We start from the raw sequence: 12,295 nt of genomic DNA on the forward strand, positions 1-12,295 counted from the left end.
ATGAAGTTCGCTTATAAGGTAAGAATACAGTGACAGTGAATTAGCTACATTTGAACACGAGGAATCTTTGTTACAGTTTAATAACCTGCTCGGTGCAGTTTTTCGGCGGGGAAATCTCTTGTTTACACCCGATGGCTACTCGGTGATAAGCCCGGTAGGAAATCGCATATCCATTTTCGACTTAAAGAAGTAAGTAGAAAGATAGATTGAAGTTAATGGCAAATAATTGTTAACACATCTCCCTCTCCTCTTCTCCTTTTACAGTAACAAATCCACCACGCTCTGCATCGAAAGCCAATACAATTACACCGCTCTCGATCTGTCGCCCAACGGATGTCTCCTGGTGGCGGTGAATGAGATCGGTGAAGCGCAGATGATTAGCATGATCTCGCAGACGACCATCCACCGGTACAAGTTCCGCGATGAGGTAAAGCATCTGCGCTTCAGTCCAGATGGTCGTTTTTTTGCCGCTTGCGTAAATGCGGCTGTGTTGGTGTTTGTGACACCGGGCGAATCTTCCGGATCGTACGGTTCGTTCGTGGTTCACCGTGCGTTCGAGGTTGGTTTCGATGATACAGTTTTCCTTGATTGGGCACCGAACTCACGGGTGCTTGCCATTGGCTCGCGGGACAACACGGTCCGACTGCAGAACGTAACCTGGCTGCAAACGTTCCGGGCGTTTGTACTCGGTGGCCATCGTGATGCGATCGTGGGATGCTTCTTCGAGGAGAAAACGCTCGACGTAAACACTATCAGCAAGGAGGGTCTGTTGATGCTGTGGGAGTGTGGAATGCAGTTGGAAGATTTGGATAAAACTCGTGAAGAATTAGCGGGCGAAACGGAAGAGTCAACCGGTAAGAAGAAGCGTGTCACCGGCAATGACAGTGACGATGAGGATGTGCCGGACACATTTACCAATGAGAAGGATCAGGAAGGGGACGATGTTGGTGATCAGCTTGAACGACTTAAGGAAGCGGCATCGTCCAAAGAGGGCGAAGAGCGAGATGAGCAGGGAAAGGTGATTGCGCAAACAAAGGGCCACCCGTTCTATTACAAACGACTTGCGCGTCACTATCTCGCGAATTTGCCACGTGCCGAGAACCGGAATGCGTACGTTACGGCGGCGACGTATCATCAAAAGTTGCGCATCCTTGTGGTAGCGTTTTCGACCGGCTCGTTCTACCTGTACGAGCTGCCGGACGTGAATCTAATTCACTCGCTGAGCATATCCGACGCGAGCATTGGTTCGGTAGCGTTCAACGACACGGGTGATTGGTTAGCGTTGGGTGTATCCTCACTTGGACAGCTGCTCGTGTGGGAATGGCAGAGCGAGCAGTACATCATGAAGCAGCAGGAACATTCGCAGGGCATGAATTGTTTAGCATACGCCCCGGACGGCCATCAGCTAGTCACCGGGGGCCAGGATGGCAAGGTAAAGCTGTGGAACGTTACGAGCGGCTTCTGTGTCGTCACATTTTCCGAACACACGGCCGCAGTGCAGGCGGTGGAATTTAGCCGTAACAAAAAGTTCCTCGTAAGCGCTTCACTGGACGGCACGGTACGGGCGTACGATGTGATACGGTACCGTAACTTCCGCACCTTCACATCACCGGAACCGGTACAGTTTGCATCGGTGGCGATCGATTCTTCCGGTGAGCTGGTGGCTGCTGGAGGCCAAGACGTGTTCGAGATATACCTGTGGTCGATGAAGTTGGGACGGTTGCTGGAGGTGCTGAGTGGACATGAAGGACCGGTCGTAACGTTAGCCTTCTCACCGCTCGCAGCCTCGTCAGCAATGGTGTCCGGTTCGTGGGACCAGACGTTACGCATTTGGAATTGTTTGGAGTCATCCGGAGCCCACGAAACGGTACAGATGGGATCGGACGTGGTGTGTGTGGCGTTCAAGCCGGACGGCGAGGAAGTGGCTATTTCCACGCTGAACGGCAACATTACCGTGTTCCACGTGAAGACCGCCGCACAGCTCGCATCCATCGAAGGCAGAAAGGACATGGAGGGTAGCATCTCCAAGACGGATATTGTTTCGGCCAAAAAGAACCTAATGGGCAGGTGAGTTCAATCGTCACGGATGGTGCTGTTTTCGAAATGTATTTTAATTGTTATCTTCTTTTTGCTCGCTTAGGACTTTTACGTCGATTTGCTACTCGGCGGACGGGGAATGTTTGCTGGCAGGTGGTAAATCTAAGTACGTCTGCATCTATAACGTGAAAGAGGCGATCCTGTTGAAAAAGTTTCAAATCACGCAAAACCGCAGCTTGGACGGCATGGATGTAAGTTTGGTTTCGAGTGAGCTTTGACCTTGCGATGGCAACACTGCGACAAGAACGGAACAGAACAGGTCCTTTTTTTTTAAATCAGAACTGACAAGTTCATTCGTATCGTTCCGATCGTGTAGTTATGTATTATGCGGACAGAAACGGCTTCATTGGAAGCTCATTATTGCCCAATACCGTTGCTACGGGACAGTACATGGGTTAACGGGTAACACACAATTTTAAAACGAAATAACCGGCTAATTTTTAGTGTCGTGGTGAAGAGATCTTGTGTTGTTTGTAAGGTCTTATTAAATTATCTGTCAAACCTAATTATAAAATCAGAATCATTGAGGAAAGCCCATCACTAATCTGATCTACATAATCAGAATATGGAGCTTTATCCAGCTTTAGTTGTATTAAAAGGAGGTCGTAGGCGCATCCTGTGATCGGTTTTATCCTTATTCTATTTCCCCTTATCTATTATTTTTTCCCTTGAGCTATATGACAGGTCGTTGGGACAATCATGCTAATTACTACAAGTAATCTTAATTTATTACCTTCCTTACACAGGAATACATAAACCGACGCAAACTGACCGAGTTTGGCAATATGGCGCTGATTGAGGAGCGTGAAGCGCTAGAAGGTGGTAGTGTGAAGCTTAAATTACCGGGCGTAACGAAAGGTGATCTAGCCGCGAGAAATGTGCTGCCGGAGGTGAAGGTGGTTTGCGTTCGTTTCTCACCCTCCGGCCAATCGTGGTCAGCCGTCTCGACGGAGGGTCTACTCATGTACGCACTGCACAAGGGCATTGTGTTCGATCCGTACCAACTGTCGACGGAGGTGACACCGCGGGCAACGCGCAATCTCCTGCACAAAGAGCAGAACTACGGCGGTGCACTACTGATGGCGTTGAAACTGAACGAAACTGTACTGATACAGGAAGTGGTGGAAAGTGTACCTTACCGCGATAGTAAGTTTAATTGCGCAAAAAACACAGAACAGGGGCGCTGAAAAAAATATGTTATTTATTTCAAATTTTCACAGTTGAACTAGTGCTTGGTTCGCTGCCGGATGAATATGCGCTTCGTACGTTGCAGTTTGTGGCGAAGAATGTGGGCACCAGCCAACATATCGAATTCTACCTACGTTGGTCGAATTTGCTACTTACAAGGCTAGGCCAAGACGATTCACTGCTAGATGCGCAAACGCTGGTAACGCTGCACCAAAATCTAAACCGAAAGTATGAACAGCTGAACAAAATGTAAGCGAAACTACCTGGTCCTTCCTTTACACTCTACAAGAATGCAAGATCACAGTCGATTGATCGTATCTTTCGTTTATTTGCAGCTGCGATTTCAACAAGTACACGCTGCAGGTACTGAAAACGCTTTCCACCGCGAACACTTCATCGGCAAAGGTATCTAAACACGGGGACCAAAATGGGAAAAAAGACGATAGTGAGGATGAGGATACGATGGCCGATGGACGTAATGGGGACGCGTCATCCGACGATGAGGATGAAAATGAATGGATGTTGATAAAGCAGACGGCAGGGTTGAGTAAATCAAAGGCCGACGAGGAAAGTGACGAATCAATGGATGATGAGAATTAGCATGCACAGTGGTGCTAATTTAACGGTTACAAGGCGACGAGTACGGTTAACGAGAAGAACCGCACGTGGTACAGAGCAAGCTAGAATAAAATAAGCTAAACAGCATGTACAAAATATTAAGATGTTTGCGTTCCCAATTAATGGAAGCAACAAATCCGATGGCTGTGTGCAGAAAAAAAATATCGCTTGTGAAGGTAAATATCGTTACATTTTCTTTCCTCCCAGTATCAAAATTGATAGCTAATCGTATCGAACTGTTTCGTTATATTTTTGTTTTAAGTTTCTTACTGCTAAACTAGTATTTTCTTCCCCTTTATTTTCTCTCACACACGCACTCATTCTTTCTCAGCTCTAGGTAACTTACATTACTATTCCGAACGTTATAAAACATCTTTGGATGTATAGGGTGACAACAAAAAAAAAAACATAACAACTGTGGTTTTTAACAAGGTTTAGTCTCTCAAGCGTGTCCATATTGTTGGGAGTTAAAAACAAGGAAACAGGAAGTTGGGCAAAAACATGTTTCGTGAGAGCATAGTTCTTCTTAACTGTTCTGTTTTTTTTTGTTTTACTTTCTTCTGTTCACTACTCTACCGGTTGCACTGTAGCGTTATTTGATTTTGTTGTTGAAGCTCAGTTTGTATCGTTACTTAAATGACACTATTTACATTATACTGCACCATGCATCGAATTATTACTGTTTCCTTTTTGTCCTTTTGTGTTTTTTTAGCGCGTCGTGTTGGCGCATCGTATCGCAAGCCGGGTATGTATGCATGTGTATTATATGACTCTCTTCGTTGTGCTAGCGTAGCTTGCTCGCGTGTTTGGTTGATGTGTATTTATGATTTAATTGCTGTTTGCTTTACGGTTTATTGATTTATTATGTTTTGTAGTTTACCTTTGGAAATGCACTATGGTAATTATTTGTTCACTATATCCCCTTCCTTAATTACCGCAACCGCCCCGTACACCATCTGATTTCTGTTTGCTCTGTAGTCTAAGCTTTTGTCGATTGAGTCGTGTTTGTGTTGGTTTTTTGCTTGCCGGTGTATGTTATTGTTTCCGTTTTAAATTTTCTATCTAGCTAATAGTTATCACAATGATTTGCGATTCAATTTTGTGTACAAGTGTTCGCAGCAGGCAAGCGGAATACACCTTCTTCGCAAATTACCGTCCACTCTCGAAATCGGGTGCGCCTTATTGTATACTGTTACTTCGATAAAGGCATTACTTCTTGTTAGGTTTTAGTTTGCTACTTTTAGTGTGTATTAGTACCATCGCTTAGTACGTGGCGTTTTACTCGGGGAGGAAGTTTTGTGAGTTTCTTTACACTGCTACAAACAGATATGTGCAAATGGAGACACAGCGCTGTGAAATGGTTCATAAGCAAAAAGCTTCTCTTGATGTTCTGTCGATGTTCAAGTAGAAAAGAATCTGTATTACAGTTAAAAGGCAAAGTTCGTTATGAATGCTTGAGTTCTCAAGTTCCAATCAGAAATATTCAGGGAAGAAGATTCATAAAGACATTCTAATTGATCAAACACCAGAAGGCCTTAAAGAACGATGTAAGCGTATCTTATGTTATCAGTAATATAGTTCCATGACGTACATTTCCAATCAGTAGTACTTCCCCAATACCAACTACGGTACTGACTTTAGCACCACGATCCTCCACCTGGCTGATGATATTGCTATCGTAAGCCAAAGCTGCTTTGACATGCAGAGTAAACTCGAGGACCTGATTGAATTCTCCTCAGCGGCGAGTCTTTACAGTCAACTGTTTTTGAGTTGGCTTATGAAGACTTTGTGTCTTTCGATTGCATTCGTCTCAACTCTCGTAAAATCAACGTCAACAAGACCAATTCGTTTTACGGTAGCGCGGCAAACAGTGGAGAACGTTGAAAGTTTCCAATATGTTGGTAGCCAAATGACCGTCGAAATAGGTGCACCGAGGTGCCAAGAAGGTCTTTGCCTTTGCGAGATTAAGAAACCATTGTAAAAACAATCAGATTAGTCGACGCGATATATAAATCATGGTCGCACAGTTAGATCTCTAATACTGAGCTTCAACGACGATGCCTCCTGAAGCAGGGGTGGACACGAAGTTTGCAACTATGTTAGACTGGAGCCCAACAGGACAACGCAGCAAAGGCAGACCTAGCGGTACATGATGGCGCATACTTTATTAAAAAATCGAAGAAGTCAACGAAAACCAGACCTGACCACAGGTTAAGGTGATATCTGGGAATCACCCAGGATGGAAATCTTTCACGTCGGTCCTCTGCACCAGACTGACCAGTGCTGACTATCAACCCAAAGATAAAGTTTTAGATGTTTTGGATGATTTCAAAAGTGTGACCTCCATGACTCTCTGTGGAAATCTTCAACCTCAATGTGATGCGCCAACTTGAGAATTGAGTGGTTTAGAAAATAGAGCTAGGTGAGTTCTCTTGTTAGGTGAATAAAGTCCCAACAAAAGATTTCAATGCGTCGTAGGAGACATTGTAAATTATGAAGAGATGGACTAAAGACGAGGCGAACATCTTATTGGGATCTGTCGTGTGCCCGAAGATTTAATCGAGTAGTCATTCAAAAGTGGTTGATATTCTAGTATCTTCCTTGACAGTTCCCAACTCTCGCCTGAACCAATGGGACAAGCAGATCTTGCAGATCTAAAGACAATATCTCGTAGAAGACACTCAACGCCGTAATCAAACTGCAGTAGTTGTAGCATTCCAGTTTATCTCCCTTCTCTGATATGCATTCCAAACGATTCCATAATGTGATCAGTTCAGCCCAGGAAGAAAAGCACCCACAACACTCACCCATGCCAAACGCCACGTATCAAGTCCAGGAACCAATAACGTGCACAGATAACAGTTGTCCTTTTTGTGTTTGCTTTAATGCATCGCTCTCGTTACCTTTATGGCGCCCTCGATAAAAAGATGGCCGAGCTTACGGCTCGGCAAACATAATAGTGGAATAAAGTTTTCCTTTTTATGAAAGGCACAGCGTTTTGATGCGTTAGTGTCGTTATCCGTTTATCCATTCCGCACCGCCAATCCCATTCCCGAAGCAACGCAACGCATTGTTGCCCGTGTGTTGTTAAGTTCTGTTCTTACCCTCTGCGTTTGTCCTGCTCCACGCTTTTAACACTATACGTACTTAAATATATAAGGTACTTATTGCTTTCACAGCTGCTGTTTAAATTCTACTGCCTTTTTTTCTGTTGTATATCGGAACGATACAACCTACTCTACACTACGGTTTGGGATGCAGCTTGCGGATAGCTGCGAGCGCGCGGGCGGTGCCATTTTGTTTAGCGTAACGGTTCCTTCTACCAAAATGTACAATCTTTTCAATCACGCTTCCGTACCGCCATTTTGTGCCGCGGTCGTGCGTATGCGTCGGTGCGGTCGTGTTGCTTCAACTTCACTTCTACTAATGCACGTATTATGATATTGTCCTTGGGCCAGCTGTTTGCTGTGATCGCCTGCGAGCTTGGTGATTAGAGCGCCTAGGGCGATCCGGTAGCTAAAGTGATCGTAAATAACGTTATTTTGTTTTTGGTTGACGTTCCACTTCAATCGTGGTGTTTTCCATTTCTAAAACCTTTCGAAAGAATTCGTCGCTTGCAGACAGTTTGAAAGATAAACTAATCCTAAACGGGAGCTGTTACAGCAAATAACATCCTTGTCCCCTCTTGTCGTTGTAGGTTTTTTTTATACGTATATATATATATAATAAAGCTTTCTTTTTTTACCTACATCTTCCTACCTAGTCTTCGCAGTGTTCACTGCTTCACTTTGCTTTTGAATTAGCTTACCTATCCGTGTAAGATTGTGGAAACCGGTGTAGTAATGTGGTTTGTTTTGTGCATTTTAGAATGTTTGCCAGAGAAGCGGCTCCGTGTGCTGCTTGAGTATTTCAATTACATTCGCGCGGAAAACCCTGCAAAACATTGACCCGTCCCTAACGGCGTTCCAGTTGTGCATGGTTCCACTATATATGTATGTATGTATATATCCTGGACCTGCTTTGAGCGTAGTGTACTAGTGTTTGTTTTGTCACGTCAAGCGTCACCGACAGCAGCGTTTGGGAGTCTTTAAGGCACCGCATGCCACTCCCACATTACGAGGTTTTAAAAATCAAGATCGGCCAATAAAGCACGACGAAGACGAGAAACAGACCGGGAAAGATGACGCGCGACATCTTGTCGATCTCGCGCCACATTATCTTCTCGATGCCGGTGTCCGTGTCGGTCCAGGCGACGGACAGGATGCTTTGACGGCGTGTCGGTTGTTTGGTTGGTGGCAGCGGTGGCTGTGGGCCACCGTTCCCCTGCAGTGACACCTGGCCCGGTGTTGTTGGCGTTTGGGTCGGTTTCCGGGGACGTACGTTCACCGTGCCGCCTTCCCAGTTGGCGACGGTACCCACGCACTGGCCCTTCTCCATCGCACTGATGCGCATCGGCAGGACCTTCGGTACCTTGTTCACCTGATACTGGTACTGCACGTCCAGCACCTTCACGACGACAAACTCACCGAGGGCCGAAAACACGAACAGCATGCAACCGGCCATCCACAGATCGAGTGCCTTGAACGCAGAATGATTCCCAATAGGAATGGATTAAACGCTAGGTTGCGATTTTCTTGATCTTGAGGCTGTCTTAAGGTAGTATCTCACCTTCACGTAAGCAACCGGCGGAATGTCGGCTCTCATCCCGGTGAACATTGTCACGAGCGTCAGCATGCAGGTGACGAGCAGCGTTACCCGACCCGGTATCGCATCCAGACCAAGCCAGAAGCTGAACCACGACAGCATTACCACGAGTGAGGACGGTGCAAACGTCTGTATCAGATGGTGTCCAATCTGACGTTCGAACCGAAAGTATACTGCCAGACGGGAAAAGTTTCCTAGAAGAAATAAGAGAGAAGAGAATGAGAACACGTACAGGCCGCTCTGAGTCATCTTCACTGCATCTCTATGCGTACCATACTTTTCCGGCATGTAACCGTCCGTCTCCTCGAGCTGTAACGGTTGCCCGAGATTGTACTGGAGCAGCTTCAACTCGGGATTGATCGTCACACCGTTGTCCGCCCACTTGAGCCTGATCTTTTGGTTGTGGTACGAGAAGCTTTCGATGTAGATCGGACAGATCTGTATGTCCATCGGGTACAGCTGGAACTCCATCTGGCAGGCGATGATGGCATGCATCATGCACGCGTACCGCACGGTAGAGTTTTTGTACAGCGTCACCGACGAGAACTTGTGCGTGAGTGTTGCAATTTCTGGTTGCGAGAGGACAACGTAAATGGTTCGATTGTTAGTGAGCAGGTGGGAATTATTGCTGTCGACAACTACAGATATCGTTTGCCGTCGTTTGTGGATGATGCAATGATTTCACAAGAGGTGGGAGAGAGATATAACAATAAAAAAGTCCTAAACCAAGAAAGACATTTACAAACTAAGGTAACTTAATCTGGAAATTTAATCTTAGAAAAACGAAAGAGAGGCGCATTTGGAACTACTCTTGGAGTTGTTGGCGATCTCTGTGATTGATCTGTGTGGATCATAGTCTGCTAACCGCACAACGATAATTAAAGATCAACCAATCGCTTCAGAACCATTTCCAAACCATCTCGATACGTGCACAACACATAAGAACGCAAACAAACACCTATTGTAGCTAACCGTTCGTCTACAGCCGTAGGCACGCTTAAAAGGTAGCTGAAACAAAGAAAAAAAGAATAACGACAAATCATCTATGCAGCTCTGGCCAGCAGAAACAAAGGATGCAACACAAACCCCCCGAACACAAAACATTAAGCAAGCAACTCATTTACCAGCACCAGCAGCAGCAGAGGACCTCATCAACAGCAAAAAGCAGCAACGAAACAACACGATACATCGACGAACGAAGGTGTGCGTGCGCGTGTCGGGAATGTGGATGAACCAATGTTTGTTTGTGTGACCGTGCACTACCTGCGCGCGTTTACTACAAATGGCACTACACCGTATCGGGAGGGACACGCCTTATCCTACCGGGAGACGTACATGAGTATCGCTGAAGATGAGTGTACAGATACAGATGTGTGTGATCGCTTGTGATCGTTTGTGATCGAATGTGTGAGTGGTGAGAGGTGTGTGTCTTATATCCAGAGGTCCGATTCCTCGGTTCCGTGTCGCCACCATCTTGTCTCTTCAGGGTACACTCACCTTGCTGGCGCATGGCCGTCATGCAGCTGATCTTGCCACACAACACCCTATTCATACCTTCATTAATAAATGTTTGACCTGCGAATGAGGTATGTAGCTAACGTGAGCATTGCGATAAATCATACGAACGACTGCGGATCGATTAACCGTTGACCAGACGCTATATGTACTGGTCGTTCAGTTAGAGGGAATGTTCTTATTGGGAGCATAGTTCTGCGTTGTTGCTGTTGCTAGTTTGCTGCTGCTAGTGGTGTGGTGTTGCGTGTGTTTTTTTTTGTGACAGGAATTGTTACCATTCGTTGTGTGTTAGTGGCAAAGTGTTTGAAAGTATAAGACTGTATTGTGTGTTTGTTCAAACATAGAACGAACAAATCAGTGCAACTTGAAGCTGCCGTTGTTGCCGTGGCATCTACTACAGCAGCGCCATATGGTGTATACTTGAAGCGCCTTAACCTCATTGACTGTTGTTGACTCATGTATTAGGATAAGCTTATGGGCCATGCAATGCTGTTTATTGTTTAGAACATTTGTACAAATCTGACGTAGTCCGTTACTGAGGATCTTAGAGGTTGCCAGCAAATTAAGATGTTAAAGAAAGCGAAGTAGTATGTGAAGTAGTTTTAATTTTCCGCTCTTAAAAAATTACTAGCTTACTACAGTGTTGGATTAATTAGATGACGCTACCTATGAGTTTTTTAAGGTCTTTCACATAAGCAACAGACCAATTTCAACTGGGCTATTGCATGATTACAACTTCCACAAAACTTTGTCAACCGTTCTAAGGTATAGTGAAGATAAACTAGACCATCAAGATCAAGATCTCAACTCTCAGTAATGATTTACTGTATTGGGACACATGGCTTTGTTTCTGAAGTAACTGCAGATTTAAAGAGATCTCCGGCAGATATCAATGAGCGGTTAAACACGCGACTGAGCGGCGTGTGTACGAAGAAAAACTAGAGGAATACGTCCTCCGAAAGTAGCTTTAGTAGCAGTGTGATGTTAGTAGCAATTATCCAAAGTGTCGTCATGTCCATCATGGACATCTTCACTCTCTGTGTTCCAAAGAAGTTCTCGCAGGATATCGATCCTTCGTCTTTCGTAAGACGGACTTTTAGATGGCAAAGTATCCTTGCAACACAAAAAACAACTGAAGACCTCACACCTGACTAGAGTGGGACTTCCCCATTCTCAAGGTCACTTTGAAGTTGCAGCGTGAAGAAAAGTTTGGAAGAACTTGTCCAATATTCATTTCTATACAAACAGCAATATCTACATTTTATTGAAATAGTTATGTTATCAACACTTTAAATGTGTATCTCATTTATTACATGCTTCTCTAACGGCTCCAATTTCAAGTTCCTTGTGATGTACTTTGGTACCAATCGGCGTCAGACGACGTTGCAAATCCGCCCATGGACACTGAACAAAAAACACAGAAAAAGTTTACCTTTGGCAAAAGGTTATCATAGACATTTCATCAGCTAATGCAAATTCTCTTGCATCAGACATCTAAGAGCCGTGCCGGGAACCTTGAGCATGAACTTGCGCTGAGCCAAGTTGGAGGCACTTTCTTCCCCGCATCCTCACACCACGTGGAAACCTTCGATAGGACATTAACCGGAAGCTTTCCCGATGTGTTACACGGCCATTAAAGCTAGGCAGACATTAGGCGATAAGGGATTCAACACAGACGGGCAAGCATACCGATGTACAAGGCTTTTGCACGATGCAAGGCCATTCAAAAACCACCCGATATAATGATTTTCGAAGCAGTTGCCGTGGGGGAAATTCACCGACTTCACGGTGAGAACATTCCGGGCAGGGATGATCCCACGATCGATGGCTGTCGACAAGTTCTCGTAGCATGGCGCGGGCCAAGGTTAACAGTGTGCGTGGATTGCTGTACGAAAGCAGTAACACGCAAAAGGGCACCAAAAGCACAGGAAGGAAGGCTAAAATCAATTGCGATTGTAACGAGGCGATGGCAATTACGGTCAGACAGCGTGGAGATGGGTTAATTTTTCAACCACTGGGCAAGTTTTTCCTCACATGAAGGAAAGAGAACGGCTTTAATGTGCTTCAAGCTGCGTTTAAGTTATTATCAATACACTAGCACAGTGAACGAAATGTATCACGCTGTACTGAGATTATTGGAGGAACATAAAGTTTCATAAGTATAAAGACAACT

At 45.1% G+C, this 12,295-nt stretch overlaps 2 protein-coding genes across 2 annotated transcripts in view; one reads left to right on the forward strand and one right to left on the reverse strand.

Moving 5' to 3' along the window:
* On the forward strand, positions 1-3,885 carry LOC128707288 (periodic tryptophan protein 2 homolog). Its single transcript, XM_053802240.1, has 7 exons — positions 1-18; positions 77-189; positions 265-2,067; positions 2,141-2,288; positions 2,844-3,243; positions 3,318-3,534; positions 3,621-3,885. Exons 1-7 carry the CDS (start codon positions 1-3, stop codon positions 3,883-3,885), a joined length of 2,964 nt encoding a protein of 987 aa, XP_053658215.1.
* A 4,131-nt stretch (positions 3,886-8,016) lies between these two features.
* LOC128719113 (glycine receptor subunit alpha-4) overlaps positions 8,017-12,295 on the reverse strand; it is a 39,430-nt gene continuing 35,151 nt past the window's right edge. The window contains exons 5-7 of the mRNA XM_053812736.1: positions 8,880-9,176; positions 8,572-8,801; positions 8,017-8,481 (exon numbers count right to left, since the gene is read on the reverse strand). Coding sequence (XP_053668711.1) covers positions 8,017-8,481; positions 8,572-8,801; positions 8,880-9,176 — 992 coding nt within the window. The remainder of the gene's footprint in view (positions 8,482-8,571; positions 8,802-8,879; positions 9,177-12,295) is intronic.

Source organism: Anopheles marshallii, chromosome 2 (genome assembly GCF_943734725.1).
Source record: "Anopheles marshallii chromosome 2, idAnoMarsDA_429_01, whole genome shotgun sequence".
Taxonomy (NCBI): domain Eukaryota; kingdom Metazoa; phylum Arthropoda; class Insecta; order Diptera; family Culicidae; genus Anopheles; species Anopheles marshallii.